Here is a 19705-nt window from a genome sequence, read left to right as displayed (position 1 = left end):
CCCTGTCTCTACTAAAAATACAAAAATTAGTCTGGGTGCAGTGGCTCATGCCTGTAGTCCCAGCACTTTGGGAGGCTGAGGTGGGCGGATGATGAGGTCAGGAGTTTGAGACCAGCCTGGCCAACTAAAAAATATACAAATTAGCCAGGCGTGGTGGCGGGCGCCTGTAATCCCAGCTGTTCAGGAGGCTGAGGCAGGAGAATCACTTGAGCCCAGGAGGTGGAGGTTGCAGTGAGCTGAGATCACGCCACTACACTCCAGCCTGGACGACAGAGCAAGACTCTGTCTCAAAAAAAAAAAAAAAAAAAAAAAAAAAAAAAAATTAGCCAGGCGTGGTGGCACACACCTGTAGTCCCAGCTACTCAGGAGGCTGAGGCAGGAGAATCGCTTGAACCTGGGAAGTGGAGGTTGCAGTGAGCTGAGATCATGCCACTGCACTCCAGCCTGGGTGACAGAGAAGACTCTGTCTCAAAAATAATAATAATAATAATAATAAATAGAAAAAGAAATAGCCAAACGTGGCTAGTGGCTAGTGGCTACCGTACTGGACAGTGAGGCTCCAGAACAGAAGTGCCATACGGGTGAGGACTTTGTTGCACTCACTTCTGTGAGTCTAGAACAGAGCTGGCAAATAGCAGGGAATCAATAAATATTTAAGTCAATGGCTGAGTCTTGACAGCAAGCTAGTCATGTAAGTATTATTCCCATTTCCCAGCGGGGACCACTGAGGCCCAGAGAAGTGAATGACTTGACAAGTTCACCTTGCTTCTCATTGAGGAGTCCAGGATTTGGGTCCAGGTCTTCCTGACCTTAAGCCTATACCCTCAACCACTCCCACAGGGCCTTCATTAAGCCTCTACCAGGGCTGTTGCTTGAACAAGAGGCAGCCTCTCCAGGTCCTTCTCAGAGCATCTCCCTCACCTGCAGTTGTGATAGCAGCTCCACAGTTCTCCAGGTGCCCTGGTTGGGCCCTGCCCGTCCTTCTACCCAGGCGGCACGGTGTCAACACCTTCTCCTCTCAGGAGCCAGGTGACCGAGCTCCCGAAGCCACAGATAGGTAGAACAGACAGAGGTGGAGAGAGGAGAACGGAGGAGGGTGGAGATAAGGTGAAGGGGACTGGTGCCCCGTGTGGGCAGGAACGGGAGGCTGGAACAAGCAGTTAGTTCCTCCAAGGAAGACGCATGAACCTTTTCTACACCTTTATTTATGAAATGCTTATTGAACGGATACAAAGTTAGTGTCTGTCAGCAGGCTGGTGGAGGGAGTTAATGTGCCCTCCTTCCTTCCCCTGGTGGGGGCTGAAGCCAGAAGTGGTTTATCCTTCCCTCCACCTTGGCAGCAATGGGCTGGGAGGGCCCTGGGACAGGGAGGGGGTTCAAGGGCAGGAAGAGGAAGGGAACAATGGGTAGTAGGGCCTGGGGCAGAGCCCCCTTCTCCTGGAATAAGAGGCTTGACCCTGCTCAACCTGGCAGGAGCTGTGCTTCTCCTTTGCAGCATGGAGAAGTGGTTTGCACTGGGCAGCAGGGGGGATGAGCTCTGGGACTCTCTCCTCCTCCCCAGCCCGGGGTTGGGAGTGCCCTTTTCAGCTATTTCTCACGTAAGGGTCCTCTGTAACACCTCTAGTTCCCTTCAGGAATGCCTGCCTCCCCAGATCTCAAAGGGCACTGCCCTCAGTCCTTGGGGTTAAGGGGCAGGGAGCCAGATGTGGTGGGGCACAGCAGCTGGTGACCTCTCTCTGACGGGGGCCTCAACTATGTCCACACTTCTAGGGGGATCATGCCCTCCTTGCTACCCAGCGGGGGCAGCAAAGACTCATCCTCTAGGAACTTGAGGGGGAAGTGGACCAGGTGGCCCTGGACCTGGGTGAGCTCAGACCGAGCCAAGGGGGGACTGACCGTGGCCAAGGGCTCCACGGCCACGTACTCCCGGAGAGTCCGCAGGGAACGCGTGGCATTGGATGGCAGGCAGCGGAAGATCTGTGGGCGGGGGCATGGACGCCAGTAAGGCTTGGGGAGACTCTCCCAACAATCTAAGTCCAACTAGGCTAGACCCCTTCCCCCATACCATCTCTCCATACCCCCCATTGACCCTGGGCCACTAACTCTCTCTCTTTTTTTTTTTTTGAGACGGAGTTTCACTCTTTTTGCCCAGGCTGGAGTGCAATGGTGCGATCTCGGCTCACTACAATCTCCACCTCTCGGGTTCAAGTGATTCTCCTGCCTCTGCCTCCTGAGTAGCTGGGATTACAGGTGCCCACGACCATGCCCGGCTAACTTTTGTACTTTTTTTTTTTGAGACAGAGTTTTGCTCTTGTTGCACAGGTGGCTGGAGTGCAATGGCGTGATCTCGGCTTACTGAAATCTCTGCCTCCTGAGTTCAAGAGATTCTCCTGCCTCAGCCTCCCAGCCACACCTAGCTAATTTTTTTGTATTTTTTTTAGTAGAGACGGGGTTTCGCCATGTTGGGAGGCTGGTCTCAAACTCCTGACCTCAGGTGATCCACCGGGCCTTGGCCTCCCAAAGTGCTGGGATTACAGGCATGAGCCACTGCACCCGGCCTGGGCCACTAAATCTCTTGATAGCAAATGTCCCCAGGCCCTCATCCCCCTTCCGAGAATGACTGTATGGTGGCGCTTCTCTCCATCCTACCCTGAGCAGGATAATCCACAAATTTCCCCAGGCCACTCTCCCCCACCCCTCCCAAGTTCCCACCTGCTCATAGATATTGGCGTTGCTCTCAGCCGTGTCTTGCCACAACTGGAAGAAGTCATCACAGATGGGGTCTCGGAGATCCAAGTCTGGCCGGGTATTTGCTCCAAGAATCACACTATAGGAGAAAGGGGTCCCAGCAGGGCCAGATTAAGATCCTTAGAGAACCTGAGTACCAGAAAAGTTACATTGTCCCTACTCAGGTAATTCAAAATTGGCTGGGCGTGGTGGCTCACGCCTGTATTCCCAGCACTTTGAGAGGACGAGGCCGGTGGATTGCTTGAGCTCAGGAATTCAAGACCAGCCTGGGCAATATGGCAAAACCCCATCTCTACAAAAAAATACAAAAATTAGCCAGGCGCGGTGGCATGTGCCTGTAGTCCCAGCTACTTGGGAGGCTGAAGTGGGAGGATCACTTCAGCTGGCAAAGTCGAGGTTGCAGTGAGCCGTGGTAACGCCACTGAACTCCAGCTGGGTGACAGAGCAAGACCCTATCTCAAAACAAACAAACAAACAAACAAAAACAAAATAAATGCAATATAAAATAGTAAAATAAGTGTAAAAGAAGCCAACAGAGTTCTGATTTGTCTTGACTTTGATGACTACCTTGATGCTTTAAAAAATTATTTTTATTTTAAATTTTCTTCTTTTTCTGTTCTTTCCCCAATCCTCAGAACCTGTGAAAAAAATTACTTTTAAAAGATTTTTTTTTTGGCCGGGCACGGTGGCTCATGCCTGTAATCCCAGCACTTTGGGAGGCTGAGACGGGCGGATCACGAGGTCAGGAGATCGAGACCATCCTGGCTAACATGGTGAAACCCCATCTATACTAAAAATACAAAAAATTAGCTGGGCATGATGGCGGGCGCCTGTAATCCCAGCTACTCGGGAGGCTGAGGCAGGAGAATGGTGTGAACCCGGGAGGCGGAGCTTGCAGTGAGCCGAGATCGCGCCACTGCACTCCAGCGTGGGTGACAGAGCGACTCCGTCTCAAAAAGAAAACAAGCAAACAAACAAAACACAAAAGTTTTTTTTTTTTGGCCGGGCGTGGTGGCTCATGCCTGTAATCCCAGCACTTTGGGAGGCCGAGGTGGGCGGATCATGAGGTCAAGAGATCTAGACCATCCTGGCTAACACGGTGAAACCCCGTCTCTACTAAAAATACAAAAAATTAGCCGGGTGAGGTGGCGGGCGCCTGTAGTCCCAGCTACTTGGGAGGCTGAGGCAGGAGAATGGCATGAACCCTGGGCGGCGGAGCCTGCAGTGAGCCGAGATCGCGCCACTGCACTCCAGCCTGGGCGACAGTGAGACTCCCTCTCAAAAAAAAAGAAAAAAAAAAAAGATTTTTTTTTTTTTTTTTGGCCAGGGGCGGTGGTTCATGCCTGTAATCCCAGCACTTTGGGAGGCCGAAGCCTGAGGTCAGGAGTTCAAGATCAGCCTGGCCAACACAGCGAAACCCTGTCTCTACTAAAAATACAAAAATTAGCTGGGCGTGGTGGTGGGCGCCTGTAATCCCAGCTACTCCGGAGGCTGAGGCAGAAGAATTGCTTGAACCCAGGAGGCGGAGGTTGCAGTGAGCCAGGATCGTGCCATTGCACTCCAGCCTGGGCAACAAGAGTGAAACCGTGTCTCAACAACAACAACAACAACAGAAAAGATTTCTTTTTCGCGGCCAGGTGCAGTGGCTCACACCTGTAATCCCAGCACTTTGGGATGCTGAAGTGGGTGGATCACCTGAGGTCGGGAGTTCGAGACCAGCCTGACCAACATGGCGAAACCCCATCTCTACTAAAAATACAAAATTAGCTGGGCGTGGTGGCGCATGCCTGTAATCCCAGCTACTCGGGAGGCTGAGGCAGGAGAATCGCTTGAACCCAGGGCAGAGGTTGCAGTGAGCTGAGATCTCGCCATTGCACTCCAGCCTGGGCAACAAGAGCAAAACTCCATCTCAAAAAAAAAGATTTGTTTCTCTTTTTTTTTTTGGTGTTCCTGCTTTACTGATACTCTAAACTGATTAGTCCTAGTAGCTGGGATCACAGGCGCCCGCCACCACACCCAGCTGATTTTTTGTATTTTTAGTAGAGACGGGTTTCACTATGTTAGCCAGGCTGGTCTCAAAATCCTGACCTCAGGCAATCCACCCGCCTTGGCCTCCCAAAGTGCTGGGATTAGAGGCGTGAGCTGCCGCGCCCAGCCTTGCCTATTGAGAATCTAGTACTGCCTCTACCTCTGGCTCCGGGAGTACCTATGCGGTGCTACCTCTTGTCCTGCTCAAAAGGCAGACCCCCCCATCTCCCTCCCACCCTGTGGCATCCCGCCCCAGCTCTACCTGAAGCAGTGCTTCCGCAGACTCAAGGCAAACCTGCCCGCCTGATACTCTGCCCCATTCATGAGGGATGGTTCCGTCTCTGTGTCCTCGATCAGCACGGCCAGCTCACTGTCCCGCTTCCCCAGCAAGCTCCGGTCATTGATGTTTGCAGAACCTGGGGTGGATGCGGGGCACACCGTCTGCTTGGGCCCAGGGCACTCCCCCAGTACCCCATCCCCTCTACTAAAGCACTGGCCTGCAACATTCCTTCTTGGACCCTCCACCCCTACATGAGCCTCAGCTGCAGTCTCTGTCATCCCGCCTCTCATCTCTTCGCCTGTCCCCACACCCTCTCCCTGCCAGAGGCCCAGATCCGGCACTGACCAATGATGACTGTCCGGTCATCTGCGATGAGCACCTTGCTGTGGATGTAGATGAGCTCCGAGACGGGGTGCCCGCCCAGCTCTCCGTGTGTACGAAGCCCGCAGATGGAAATATAGTCCCGCCATGCTGTCCCCACTGCGTGACAGGAGGGGAAGTGAGGTGAGAGGTGGCTCTGTGTGCACAGGGCCCTGTCCCACCTCCTCTCACTCCAGAAGCTCTTCCTACATAGAGTCTGGTCTCTCTCCTTCTCCCTGCAGTGAAAGGCCAGCTATGGTCTGCATAGCGTCAGAGGCTCACAGGAATGACAGCCTCCTTCCCCCACCCCCAGGCCTGCAGCGCCCCAATCTCCCTCTCCCAGGGGCCCAGGGCTTGAGCCCCCAGCCCCCAGCACTCACTGGCTGCTTTAAGGCGATGCAGGATTGAATACTCCCCACGACACAGGGTCCTGAGAGAAAAGAAAGAGGGAGAGAAGTGGAGGCTGGCAGAGGGGAGGGGAGGTCAGGAGAGGTGACCCTCCTTTAAGGCCCCGCAGGAAGGGATCAGGACAGAATCAGGAGGGGGACACGGGTGGGATGGGGCCACTGAGAGCTGGAGTCGGCCTGGGGGGTCACCTGTAAGTAAAGTGCAGAATGGCCTGGATGGAGTTGCCACCGCCCGTGGAGATGTCACCCTCGAAGCCAGGGAGTAAGGGCAAAAGCACGTAGACTCGGTAACACTGCCCCTGTCTGGGGAGGGGGTGGAGTCAGAAGTGCGACTGGTCCCTCAAACCCCACCCCCTTCAACCGGGCTCAAACCACACCCACAGTCCCCACCTTCCTGACAGTCCACCTTACTTGTGGGCCTTCAGGATTCTGTCCACAATCTCATCGCCCACCTTGTTCAGAACCGTCCGCCCATCTGAGCAGCTAATGAAGAACTGATTCTGGGGCAAGAATCAGAGACAGACATCAGCAGCCTGGCCCCTGGCCCTGTCCTCGGCCTCCAGCCTTGGTCCCAGGCTCCAGGCATCTGCTTCTGCTCCACCAGCCCTCAATGACTGACTCCACTCATTCCCCAGGTCTCTCTCCTGGGACACCCCTTCCATGCTCTCCCCCACCTCCTCCCAGTCAGACCTCAATGTAGAGGAAGTGCCGGCTCTCCCTGATGGTGTGCAGGTAGGCATTGAGGATGGAGTTCTCCAGAGTCCCTGCTGACCAGCGGTCCACTGATCGCAAGACCTAGGGAATGGTGAATGCGATGTGCTTCATTTCTTTTCTTTTTTAAGACAGAGTCTTGCTCTGTTGCCTAGGCTGGAGTGCAGTGGCATGATCTCCGCTCACTGCAAGCTCTGCCTCCCGGGTTCACGCCATTCTCCTGCCTCAGCCTCCTAAGTAGCTGGGACTACAGGTGCCTGCCACCACGCCCGGCTAATTTTTTGTATTTTTAGTAGAGACAGGGTTTCATGGTGTTAGCCAGGATGGTCTTGATATCCGGACCTCGTGATCTGCCTGCCTCGGCCTCCCAAAGTGCTGGGATTATAGGCGTAAGCCACTGCGCCCGGCCTTTTATTTTATTTTTGAGATGGAGTCTCACTCTGTTGCCCAGGCTGGAGTGCAGTGGCGTGATCTCAGCTCACTACAACATCCTCCTCCTGGGTTCAAGCGATTCTCCTGCCTTAGCCTCCCTAGTAGCTGGGACTACAGGTACGCACCACCACGCCCGGCTAATTTTTTGTATTTTTAGTAGAGATGGGGTTTCACCATGTTAGCCAGGATGGTCTCGATCTCCGGATCTTGTGATCCGCCTGCCTTGGCCTTCCAAAGTGCTGGGATTATAGGCGTGAGCCACTGTGCCCGGCCGTGATGTGCTTCTTAACCCCAGGAAATGAGAGTGTGGGCAGCTCTCACACCAGGGAGAGTGGGTTGGGGTGTTAGGCTGAAGGAGACAAAGGGGAGGGCTGGCTGAAGTGGGGGGCCTCACCTGTACGGTGGTGCATTGCCCTCCTGGAAGTGTGAAGGGGAGCTGATTGGCCGTGCTGGTAGACTTGGGAAGCAGGTAGGGGTATGTGGGAGTCTTGTACTTGGCCTTGGTGGTCTGACGTGGAGGGATGGCAGAGTCAGCAGGAGGTGCCAATCTGCCCTGGCTCCCTCCCTACCTCCAGCCCCTATCGGAGGGAATGAACACCTTGGTGAAATTCCAGCGCTGGATGAAGTGCCGGGCGAGGTCCCGGGCTGGTAGGCCATGGATGACCACCCCAACGTCCCGCCATGGCATCCGAGGGGTCGTCTCCCTGTCAATGAAATCTGGGGGGTCCCAGGAGAGTCAGGGGAGACGTCAGGGCTGGACTCCTTGGGACACTTGGGGCAGGGAGAAGGAGCCTGCCAGAGGGAGGGCTGTCCCACCCTTGACCCCTCTCATCCCACTCTCAGTACCAGCCTCAGCTTCTGACCCTGCTCTCAGCTCTCTGGGGCTTTGGCGGGTGGGAGGCTTCACCTTCGAAAGGCCGGTCCAGCTGCACCCAGTCCTTAGTGATAAGATTGCTGTAGTCCTTGCCCAGCCAGAAGAATTGGTTGTGAGAGAGGTCTGGGGTGGCTGGCGAGTCTGGGCACAGGGTGGGAGGCTGTAGGGGGAACACACCCAAGCCAGGGGCAAGGGGAAGTCATGGGGCTGTACAGAGCCAGGGCCAAAGAGAGGAGCACTGAAAGAGTGAGAGAGACCGAGAGGAAGAATGAAACAGAGGGTCTGATTCCCCAGCCCTCCCCTCCAGCTGCCTTTGACACTTTTAGAGGAATGGGGTGATGGTCAGTGAAAATGGGGAAAGGACTGGGTGGGTGACAGCACTTTTTTTTTTTTTTTTTTTTGAGACAGAGTCTCGCTCTGTTGCCCAGGGTGGAGTACAATGGCACAATCTCGGCTCACTGCAACCTCCGCCTCCTGGGTTCAAGTGATTCTCCTGCCTCAGCCTCCCGAGTAGCTTGAATGACAGGCAACTGCCACCATGCCCGGCTAATTTTTTGCTTTTTTAGTAGAGACAGGGTTTCACCATGTCAGTCAGGCTGGTCTCGAACTCCAGACCTCAGGTATCCACCCGCCTTGGCCTCCCAAAGTGCTGGGATTACAGGCATAAGCCATGGCTCCCGGCCAGTTACAGCACTTTCAAAGTGGGTTCTTGGAGTCCCAGAAAGTCTGAGGAACCCTGAGGTGGGCAGGGCCTGGAATGACTGAGGGGGAAAGGCTGGAGCTGGGAAACGGTGTTGATTGAGCTTATCTGAGTTTGGGGGTGCTCAGGAAAGCCTCAGGGGGATTACCTGGGAGGCAGCTGATTCAGAGGAGTCTCCAAGGTCAGTCAGTCGGTAGTGCAGGTCATCCCAGCGGCCATAGGCAAGGTCCAGTCCCCCCAGGAATGCTACCACTTGGTCCACCACCAGGAGCTTCTCATGATGGGCCCACAACGTCACTTGGTCTGGGTGACGCATCACCTGGAGCAGGCATGGAGGGTTCATGAGGGTGGGTTTAGGTGAAGGAAAACAGGAGGTACTGGGAGGGAGAGAGGAAAGATGGAAAGATGAGACCGTCAGGGAGCGGGAGCGCTGGGGGCTGGGACAGTGTGGGGAGAAGGGCTGTCATGTGGAAGGGTCTCTGAGGCCCAGAGTCACCTTTATGTTGGGGTGCAGCAGCATCAGCGCCCTCTTGCTATAGCCACTGTTGATGCCCAAGGCCAATTCCACTTCTTTAAACAGCAGAATAGACACGCGGACACCCTCCTCCTGGTGGTGAGTTGGGGAATCAGATCCTAGTGCCTCTCCCAGAGTAGCCCCTTTCCACACTCCCAAACCTTTTCCATGTGTGTCCCTCCAGCTTGTCTGGAGATCCTAGAGGCTCTGCCACATATGCCCTGCTTTGCTGCTTGCCGCAGACTTAGACTAAATGTCATCTGTGTGCTCACCCACTCACCCATCCACACATCTATCCACCCACCCTCCATCATCCATCCATCCATCTTCCCAAGCATTTACTCATCCCTTTATGTACCGTCTATCACTCATCCATCTACCCGCCTACCCTCCTAGCCCTCCACCTTTCCAACTCATATCCTTCCATCCATCACCCTTTCTGTCCTCTGTCCATCCACCTGCCCAGCCACCCTGCATCATCCATGCATCCTTCTTCCTGTCCATCAACACCACACATGCCCCCTCCATGGCAGGTACTGTGCCGTGTAGTGGAACAGTGATATTAACTAGTCCAGTGAGAGAGATAGACATGTATACCCCCAGATAACACAATAAAGTATTATGTATAGTGGGAGGGAAGTCCCTGCCAGGTGGAGGGAGCATGAAGAGGAAGTTGTCAATTCTCCTTAGGGCAGAGGGAGAGGGCGGAGGTGATGTCTGACAGGTGCTGCACCAGGATGGGCATTTTTGCCTCCCCTGAAGCCTCAGACTGCCTAATTCTCCCACATTGCAGCCCTGCTAATCAACCTCCACCCACAGGCAACCCCCTCCCCCTGCGGCCTGACCACTCTCCTCACCGCCTTCCTCTTGAGCATAATGTCCAGTCTCCAGTCATCTGAATGGGCCGGACGCTTCAGGTAAACCTCAGGACTCAACCTGGGATTCAGGGCAGTGGATTAGGGGCAAACGAAGCCCCAGACCACCAGCTGCACCCCCCTTCTCCTCCTAATGCTGATCTGCCCCAGGCTCTATCCTGCCCCATGTTGTTGGGGACTTTTCCCACTCACCACCAGTCTGTGATGAAAATCTCCTCTTGAGCTCGAAGGATGGCATCTGCCACAGCAGCAAAGTAACCTGCCCCATTCACAAACCTGGGGGGAGGCCAAGCCAAGGAGGTCAGGGGAGTCAGAAGCCAGAAAGCTCTGGAGAGTGAAGACCGGAGGACAGTCGTGGGTCAGAGGTGACAGCAAGGTCAAAGATCAGAAATGATCAGAGAACACAAGTGGTATCAGACACATCAAAATAGTGTTTGCCCATATGCGCTAAATACAAATAAAAATTACAAAAAGACACAATAACCTAATCAACTAAAGAACAGGAGGATTAATACATCATACATAAAGAACACCAATAAATCGACAAGAAAAAGTCACATGAGCCAACTGAAAAATGAGCAAAGAGTAAGAACTGACAGTTCACAGAGAAATTAAAATGGCCAATCGTGGCAAATGTTCAGTTTCACTAGTAAACAACGAAATTAAAATGAAATTACATTTAAAAAATCCATTAGATTGGTAATAATTCAAATCACTGGTAACATTCAATATCAATATTCAATATGCTGGGGAAGTGGGTATTCTCATAGACTATGGGAATATAACTTTTAGGAGACAATTTGGCACTATCAAAAAATATATATATAGCTTTTTGGAGATGGTGTCCCGCTCTGTCACCCAGGCTGGAGTGCAATGGCATGATCTTGGCTCACTGCAACCTTCGCCTCTTGGGTTCAAGCAATTTTCCTGTCTCAGCCTCCCAAGTAACTGAAATTACAGGCGCCCACCACCACGCCTGGCTAATTTTTGTATTTTTAGTAGAAACGGGTTTTTGCCATGTTGGCCAGGTTGGTCTTGAACTCCTGACCCCAATGATCTACCCGCCTCGGCCTCCCAAAGTGCTGGGATTACAGGCATGAGCCAAAGCGACTGGTCAGCAGTATCAAAATATTAAATGCATATACCCTTTAATATCATTAAATATACATGGTAATTACATGTCTAGGAATACATCCTATACAATGCTTAGGCAAATGTTGTGTTCATCACATTGTTTGTAAGAGTGAAAAATGGGAAATAATCTAAGTGTCTAATCTCTCACACAGGTATTAAGTGAAAAAATAAGTCACAGAAGAGGTTGCATGATCTCATTTATGTTGAAACAAAAGTAACACGTGCATGCACATGTGAAAATATGCAGGAAGGCTGGGCAAGGCGGCTCATGCCTGTAATCCCAGCACTTTGGGAAGCCGAAGCGGGTGGATCACTTAAGGTCAGGAGTTCGTGACCAGCCTGGCCAACATGGTGAAATCCTATCTCTACTAAAAATACAAAAATCAACTGAGCATGGTGGTGCACGCCTGTAATCCCAGCTCCTCAGGAGGCCGAGGCAGGAGAATCGCTTGAACCCGGGGGGCAGAGACTGCAGTAAGCCAGTATCGCGCCACTGCACTCCAGCTTAGGCGACAGAGCCAGACTCCATCTCAAAAACCAAACCAAACCAAAACAAAACAAACGAACAAACAAAACTTCCTTCCATGACTGCCCTGTGTGCCTGTGATATTAGCACATGGGACCCTGTGAGATCAGGTGCCACTGACTCCCAGCTTCTCCTCTGACTGCTCCTCCTCACTCAGTAACAACAATATGTCCTGGTGGTTCCCAAACACCCTGAGCTATTTCTGTCTTCTGTGCCTGGACTGTTCTGCATTTTCTTTATCTTGTATAGTTCCATGAGGATCAGCAAGTGTATGTTCCCACGCAATCACCAGTCCTATCAAAATATAGGACATTTTTATCGTCCTGGAATGTTCCCTCGTGTGCCCCACTACAGGCAATCATTTCCCCATACCCTGCCACAGGCAACTGCTGATCTGATTTCCATCACTGTGGATTGGTTTTGGCTGTTTTAGAAGTTTATAGCCAGGTGCAGTGGCTCATGCCTGTAATCCCAGCACTTTGGGAGGCCGAGGTGGGCAGATCACGAGGTCAGGAGATCGAGACCATCCTGGCCAACATGGTGAAACCCTGGCTCTACTAAAAATACAAAAATTAGCTGGACATGGTGGCATATGCCTGTAATCCTAGCTACTCAGGAGGCTGAGGCAGAAGAATCACTTGAACCGGGGAGTCAGAGGTTGCAGTGAGGTGGGATCCCGCTACTGCACTCCAGCCTGGTGACAGAGACAGACTCCATCTCAAAACAAAAACAAAAACAAAAACAAAAACAAAAATTAGCTGGGTGTGGTGGCATGCACCTGTGATCCCAGCTACTTGGGAGGCTGAGGCAGGAGAATCCCTTGAACCTGGGAGGCTGAGGTTGCAGTGAGCTGAGATTGTGCCACTGCACGCTAGCCTGGGCAACGAGAGCGAAACTCTGCCTTAAAAAAAAAAAAGTATATAGGCCAGGCACTGTCGCTCATGCCTGCAATTCCAGCACTTTGGGGAGGCCGAGGCAGGATGATCCCTTGAGCCCAGGAGTTCGAGACCACACCCGTCTAATTTTTAAAATTTTTTGTAAAAAAAAATGTTTTTAATTAGCCGGGTGTGGTGGCATGTGCCTGTAGTCTCAGCTACTTGGGAGGCTGAGGCAGGAGGATGATTTGAGCCTGGGAGGTTGAAGTTGCCGTGAGCCATGATCACACTACTGCACTACACGCCTGGTGACAGAGCAAGACACTGTCTCCAACAAAAACCAACAAAATTAATATTGTGTCAGTCTCTGATTTAAAGCAAAACTACCTGAGGGTCACCACCTCCTGGAAACCTGTCCTGATATCCCTGCTGGGTCAGGTACTTCCTCTCTGTGCGTGTCACCTTCTACCTATCACCAGTACGGCAAGTTCACATTGTTTCACGATTTGATCACCTACGTCCCTAACCCAGAGAGGACTGTGTGTTACTGCCAGCACTGCTAGGTGCTTAGAAAAATGTTTATTAAGGCTGGGCGCGGTGGCTCACGCCTGTAATCCCAGCACTTCGGGAGGCCGAGGCGGGCGGATCACCCGAGGTCAGGAGTTCGAGAAGAGCCTGGCCAACATGGTGAAACCCCGTCTCTACTAAAAATACAAAAATTAGCCAGGTGTGGTGGTGGGCGCCTGTAATCCGGCTACTCGGGAGGCTGAGGCAGAAGAATCGCTTGAACCTGGGAGGCGGAGGTTGCAGTGAGCCGAGATCAACAGAACAAAACTCTCTCTCAAATAAAAAAAAAAAAAGAAAAGAAAATGTTTATTAAATGAAGGACTAAATCAGAGAGATTTGAGAAGATCATGGAGAACAGAGAGGGTCAGTATTGTAGAGAGGGGTTTAAAAGGTTATAGGAGGTTAGAGAGGTCAAGGGTCAGAAGAGATGACCAAGTTTGGGGGTCAGAAAGGTCGGCGCGAAATCAGAGAGATCAATGTGGTTAAAGATGTCAAAGGTCAGGAAGATTAAAGAAGTCACGGGGCGGGTCATTGAGATCAGGAGGGTTCAGATGAGAAAAGAGAGGATGAAGGACTCAGAGATTACACAGGGGGTCAAGAAAGCCACAGACAAGCTCAGAAGGGATGTCAGTGTCTCACCACCGGGCCAAGGTCCCAGGCCGGGGTGGGGCGTAGCTGTCATGCTGGTGCAGCTGTAGGAAGTCTCTGCCTGGGCCCTGTGCCAGCTCAGTGATCTCTTGGGCCCACCACCGTGCCTGCCGGTAGCTGCTGCACTTGAGAATCAAGGACCTGGATGGGAACGATGAGATGTCCATAAATCCTCGCCCTCCATACCTGTGATCTTGCCTAGAGACCTCCCCTTTCTTTCCCACTTCCTCTCTTAGTCCCTAATCACAACTGCACAGGGACAGGGCGTGTATGTATCTGCCTTATTTATTTATTTATTTTTGAGACAGAGTTTAGCTCTTGTCCCCCAGGCTGGAGTGCAGTGGTGCGATCTCTGCTCACTGCAACCTCTGTACCCCAGCTTCAAGCGATTCTCCTGCCTCAGCCTCCCAAATAGCTGGGATTACAGGCACGCACCACCAGGCCCGGCTAATTTTTGTATTTTTAGTAGAGACAAGGTTTTAGCATGTTGGCTGGGCTGGTCTCGAACTCCTGACCTCAGGGGATCCACCCGCCTCGGCCTCCCAAAGTGCTGGGATTGTAGGTGTGAGCCACCGCGCCCGGCCATATCCACCTTACTCATAGTTGGATCCTAGTATTGCATCAGCAACCAGTATTGTACCAGGCACTCGGGTTTGTTGAATGAACAAATGAACAAATGGAATTTCGTTTATGTCAGCAGTTCCCTTCCCAGGCTTCTACTAATCCCCTTTCTCTGGGCCCAGTCTAAGAGCAGTCCCAAGCATCTGGCTAGACCAGTTCCTGGTTCAAAACTATGTCCGGATCCAGGGAGGTGGAAAAGCCTTCCTCTCTCCTGTGGTCTCTCTTTCTCAACTCCCAGCAAGGCCGTGGGTGGGCTCACCACTCAGCTGGTGTCTCTCACCCCAGGGAGGCCTCACCTGTGGGAGGTATCGATCCGCACGCCGTGCCGTGCCTCCGTGCTCCTTTTCCCCACTTGCACCTCAAAGCCAGGGTCAAAGAGCTGAACAAATGAGATGGCACCCGTCTCGAGGCACATGTACAGCAGGAAGGAGTCCTTCACCACCAGCCACCTAGAGCAGAAGGGCTCCCTGTGTTCCTCTCTGCCCTCAAAATTTTCTTCCTCACCCCCACCCACTGCCCAGCTGCTTGGCCATAGCCCGTACCTCTTGGACCAGCGATAACAAACTTGGTCTCGGCCACAGCAGGTGAGGCCAGGAACACGGTGGCCACCTGAGCGCTTCCGGATCATCCCCTCCCTGTGGGACAATCAGGAAGAGAGGCGGGATGAGGACTCCAGACCCCCAGCCCACCCTGCACTGCTTGCCCCAATCTCAGGCAGGGAGAAATTAAGAGTGATGTCTACGGATGCCTGGGTGAAGGGGGCCAGACACTCACAGTCCTTTGCGGCCCAAGTCTGGGATAAAGGACAGCTGACTGACTTCCAGGAACTCTGTCTGCAGAGGAAAACAAAAGCCCGGAGGAGACACCTGGCTTTCAGCCCCTCAGACCCTGGGGCCCCTGGCCCTCCTCCCCGAGGGTCTGATAATCCTGCTCCACATCTAAAATCGGCCCCTGGACCTTACCATGGCATGGTAGTTGCGATAGAAAGACATGGTCAAGAGACGGTTGAGGTAATTCTCCAGGTATTTCTGAAGTGGAGATGAGAGAGAGAGAGAGACAGATGGGACCGAGCCATTTGTACCTCCAATGCCTTCCCGGAGGACCTGGCATCTGGTCCCACCTGTTTGCTGGCTGCATGTCTGGTGGAGCCCTCAGGACCTGCCCGGGGTAGAGAGGGCATCTCTCTGTTGCCTGCATCTCGGGCTGGGGAATAGGCAACGGCAAATCTGTGGAAAGGATGGATGAAGGTCAGGTAAGAGCTGGGAGGCTGGGTGCTCTGGTTCCTGAAAACACTGGAGATGGGGCTTGGAGGAAAAGAAGAGGCCTGGAGGTGGCCAGGCGTGGTGGCTCATGCCTGGAATCCCAGCACTTGGGGAGGCCGCAGCAGGTGGATCACTTGAGCTCAGGAATTTAAGACCAGCCTGGGCAACACAGCAGTACCCCATCTCTACAAAATATACAAAAATTAGTTGGGTGTGGTGGCTGTGGTCCTAGCTACTCTGGAGGCTGAGATGGGAGGACCGCTTGAGCCCAGGAGGTTGCCATGAGCCAAGATCATACCACTGCACTCTAGCCTGGGTGACAGAGGGAGACCTTGTACAAAACAAAAGCAAAAAACAAACAAAAGGCCTAGAGGCTGGCAAAACGGAGGCCCCCTACCCTGGGAATGGAGACTAGAAAAGGGTGAGGCTGCCAAGAGCTTTTTGGGCATCCCGCCCAGCTGAGATGCTGGCACAGAACCATGGACAGGGAAAGCTGAGCAGGGAAAGTTTCCTGGTAACTGGGGTCAGGGGAGGCAGCACAGTGGCCAGAGTTGCAGGGAGGAAAGGTTGTGGCCCCGGGGTGAGACAGACAGAAAGGAGGGTGGGGAGCACCTGCCCTCTACAGGAAGCAGTCCGGTCGCCCTCACCGAGCCAGAGGGAGCAGACTCATCAAGACTTTGTGTCTCAGGAGGTCCCGATGCAGCTCCTGAAAATGACGGTATTTCTTCTTGGTTGTCCAGGAAAAGTCGCCGTGAGTCAAGCGGACAGAATACAGAGTGCAGGTTCCCACCTAGGGGTATGAGGAACTGAATGGATGTCCCCTGCGTGGGTCCCCGCCTCCCCACTCTGGCCAGCCCTCCTTTTGCCCCTTCCCTGGGGCCAGCCCAGCCACCTTGGATCCATTCCGGGCCGCCCTCCCTTTCCCCCTCCCTGGGGCCAGTCTGGCCACCTTGGATCCGCTGGTATATCTTTCGGTGCCCACCACCTGGGCTGTGACAGGGACCCCAGGTGCGAACACCAAGGGGTGCACTTTCAGAGACTGAAGCTCATAGATGGCCAGAAACGGGTGCATCCGGTCGGCTGGGAGGAAAGAAAGTCGAGGAGTGTAGACCACAACAGGCCCCAGCCCCCTGGCTCCCGAACGCCTCTCCTCCCTGAGGGCCATCCATCTTCCCTGTGTACCTGGGTCCTCTCCCTCCTTCAGGGTGTCCACCTCATCGGACTCCATCTGGAGCTGGCTGGAGTCCAGTTCGTCCCCAGTGGGGAAGAGGCTCTCAGGGGTCGCCGTCATCCTAGGAACATCGGGAAGCCTCAGGGAGGCGAGCTGTCCTGCAGAACCCGCCCCCATCCTAACTCCCGCAGGTCCTCCATCTCTTCCAGATCCTCCTCTTCCCCCACGGACTCCTGACCGCCCGCGGATGACGCCTGACCAGTTTGCAACGCCCCACCGACCCCTTCGAGCCCCCATCCCCTTCCTTAGTCCTTCATCCACAATCCCAGTCCCGCCCCCCGCCCCGTCCCGTAACCAGAGCCCCGGGGAACACCCAGCCAGGCCCGGAAGGCTCCGACCTGGGGCGGCGCAGCAGCTGCGCGGGGAAGCGGCCCCGGGTGGTCGGGAGAGCGCGCGGCTACGGGGCTCACGCCAGGCCAGGCGGGCCGGGGGCAGGGGTCCAGGCGGGAATGAGGAAGTTACGCGATCCCAGCCGGGGGTAGAAATCCCGAAATCTGAGCGCGCGACTGAGTCTGGAGGCCCCGCAGCCCGAGCCCGTTCCGTCCCCGCCCGATTTCCGAGACCCGGGACCCCCGCGCGCCCCTTCCCGGCCCCCTCACCCTGGCAGACGGAGCCAGCGCCCGCGGGGGTTCCCAAGCCAAGAGAGCAGAGCGGAGCTGCAGCCGGAGCCCACGCCCCGGCCGAGGCGGGGCCGGCCGAGGCGGGGCCGGGGCTCAGAGCCTGCCCTCGGGGGCGGGACGGCCCCCGGCCTCACCTCCGCGGGATTCTCGTCTGTCCTGTCCCGCCCCCGCTGCCCTCGGCCCGCCCCGCCGCCCAGTGCGCCACCGAGATCCCGGGGCGGGGGGCCGCCCTGTGCCCTGCAGGGCCGCGGGGCCGCGTAGCTTTCTCGGTGCGGCGGGCAAGTGCTGCCCTGCGTCGGGGCGTCCCGCGCCGTCGGTCCCAGCGTGCCCGGCCGCTGCCTCCCGGGGTACCCCGCGCTGCGCGCATCCCTCGGGCTCGGCGCCCGCCCCGGGCCCCTCCAGCCGCGGGCGCTGCCTCGGCCCCCGGGGGGATGCGCCTCCGCTGCGGGAGCTGACGGTAGGTGCCCCGCTCCCGGACCCGCTGCGAGTCACATTTGGCCTAGCCCAGATAGCGTTTGTACCTGGAAGGAATGAGGGCGTAAAAGGCCTGAGGGCTGGTGGCTACAAACCCACTAGTGTATGAAAGCGGGCATTCTTTCATTCATTCACCAAACATTTATTGCGCGCTTACTCCGTGCCAGACACTGAGAGTATGGTAGTAAATAAGATGGTTAGAGAGCCTGCTCAGCTGGAATTGGCAGTCTAGGCGGAAATAAAATTTTTTCGGGTATTAAAATACAAGATATTTCCATCTTTTTTAAAAAGCAGATTTATTTTTCTCTTTTGATAGACATGTGGGTTTCTAGTTTTGCCCATTGTTTTAGCTCCTGTAAACATTCCTGTAAGTTTGCATGGATAGTTTTCCTTTATCTTGGGTAACTAGGGAGTGGGGTTGTTCGATCATATCAGTGTATGTTTAACTTATAAGAAACTGCCAAACGATTTTTTTCTAAATGGTTTTTCTATTCTAGATTTCCAAAATCAGTGTATGGTGGTTCCAGTTATTCCATGGCATGGCCAACATTGGATATTGTCAGTCTTTAGCGTTGGCCATTTAATGGGTGTTCTAGGCACATCACTGCAATTTGATTTGCATTTCTCTGGAGATCAATGATATTGACCATGTTTCATGTGCTGATTGGCCATTTGTATGTCTTCTTTTATAAAGTGCCTAGTCAGTCTTTTGCTATTTTTTATTTATTTTTATTTTTATTTTTTTGAGACGGAGTCTCGCTCTTTTTTTTTTTCTTTTTTTGAGATGGAGTCTTGCTCTGTTGCCCAGGCTGGAGTGCAGTGGCGCGATCTCGGCTCACTGCAAGCTCCGCCTCCCAGGTTCACGCCATTCTTCTGCCTCAGCCTCCTGAGTAGCTGGGACTACAAGCGTCCGCCACCACGCCCGGCTAATTTTTTTTGTATTTTTAGTAGAAACGGGGTCTCACCGTGTTATCCAGGATGGTCTTGATCTCTTGACCTCGTGATCCGCCCTCCTCGGCCTTCCAAAGTACTGGGATTCCAGGCGTGAGCCACCGCGCCCGGCCAGAGTCTCGCTCTTGTTGCCCATGCTGGAGTGCAGTGGTGTGATCTCGGCTCACTGCAACCTCCCCCTTCCAGGTTCAAGGGATTTCCGGCTAATTTTTGTATTTTTAGTAGAGACGGGGTTTCACCATGTTGGCCGGGCTGGTCTCAAACTCCAGACCTCAAGTGATCCGCCCTCCTCAGCCTCCCAAAGTGCTGGGATTACAGGCGTGAGCCACCGTTCCCGGCCTTTTGCTAATTTTTTTTTTTTTGAGACAGAGTTTCGCTGTTGTTGCCCAGGCTGGAGTGCAATGGCGCGATCTCGGCTCACTGCAACCTCCGCCTCCCGGGTTCTCTCCTGCCTCAGCCTCCTGAGTAGCTGGGATTACAGGCACCCGCCACCACGCCTAGCTAATTTTTTGTATTTTTAGTAGAGACGGGGTTCCTCCATGTTGGTCAGGCTGGCATCGAACTCCTGACCTCAAATGATCCGCCCTCCTTGGCCTAAAGTGCTGGGATTACAGGCGTGAGCCACTGCACCCGGTCTTAAACTTATAAAACAGGCAAAAACAATCTATAGTGATGGAAATCAGATCAGTAGTTGCTTGTGGCAGGGTGTAGGGAAAAGATTGCCTGTAAAGGGACACGTGAGGGAACATTCCAGGATGATAAGAATGCCCTGTATTTTGATAGGAGTGGTGATTGCATAGGAGCATACACTTGGTAATATTCATGGAACTGTACGTTAAGATGTGTGCATTACATTGCATGTGCATT

General features: G+C 53.8%; 1 protein-coding gene across 2 annotated transcripts; it reads right to left on the bottom strand.

The window, feature by feature from the left end:
- Positions 1 to 1187: 1187 nt before the first annotated feature.
- PLD2 (phospholipase D2) lies at positions 1188 to 17728 on the bottom strand. Of its 2 annotated transcripts, XM_034941340.3 has the most exons (25): positions 17393 to 17728; positions 16745 to 16854; positions 16512 to 16642; positions 16210 to 16352; positions 15421 to 15526; positions 15263 to 15328; positions 15075 to 15133; positions 14843 to 14935; positions 14597 to 14749; positions 13671 to 13820; positions 10122 to 10205; positions 9912 to 9990; positions 9037 to 9147; positions 8689 to 8859; positions 7874 to 8000; positions 7565 to 7683; positions 7361 to 7474; positions 6514 to 6618; positions 6235 to 6323; positions 6013 to 6126; positions 5797 to 5846; positions 5402 to 5536; positions 5039 to 5192; positions 2713 to 2827; positions 1188 to 1977 (listed from the first exon to the last, which is right to left on the bottom strand). In XM_034941340.3, exons 2-25 carry the CDS (start codon positions 16851 to 16853, stop codon positions 1753 to 1755), a joined length of 2802 nt encoding a protein of 933 aa, XP_034797231.1. In that variant the 5' UTR covers position 16854; positions 17393 to 17728; the 3' UTR covers positions 1188 to 1752. The 2 variants fall into 2 exon arrangements, with proteins under 2 accessions (XP_034797231.1, XP_063454945.1); XM_063598875.1 differs by lacking the exons at positions 16512 to 16642; positions 17393 to 17728.
- Between the last annotated feature and the right edge of the window lie 1977 nt (positions 17729 to 19705).

Source organism: Pan paniscus, chromosome 19 (assembly GCF_029289425.2).
Source record: "Pan paniscus chromosome 19, NHGRI_mPanPan1-v2.0_pri, whole genome shotgun sequence".
Classification (NCBI taxonomy): Eukaryota; Metazoa; Chordata; class Mammalia; order Primates; family Hominidae; genus Pan; species Pan paniscus.
Note: the sequence above shows the minus strand (reverse complement) of the source record. Positions and strands in the feature narration are given on the sequence as shown.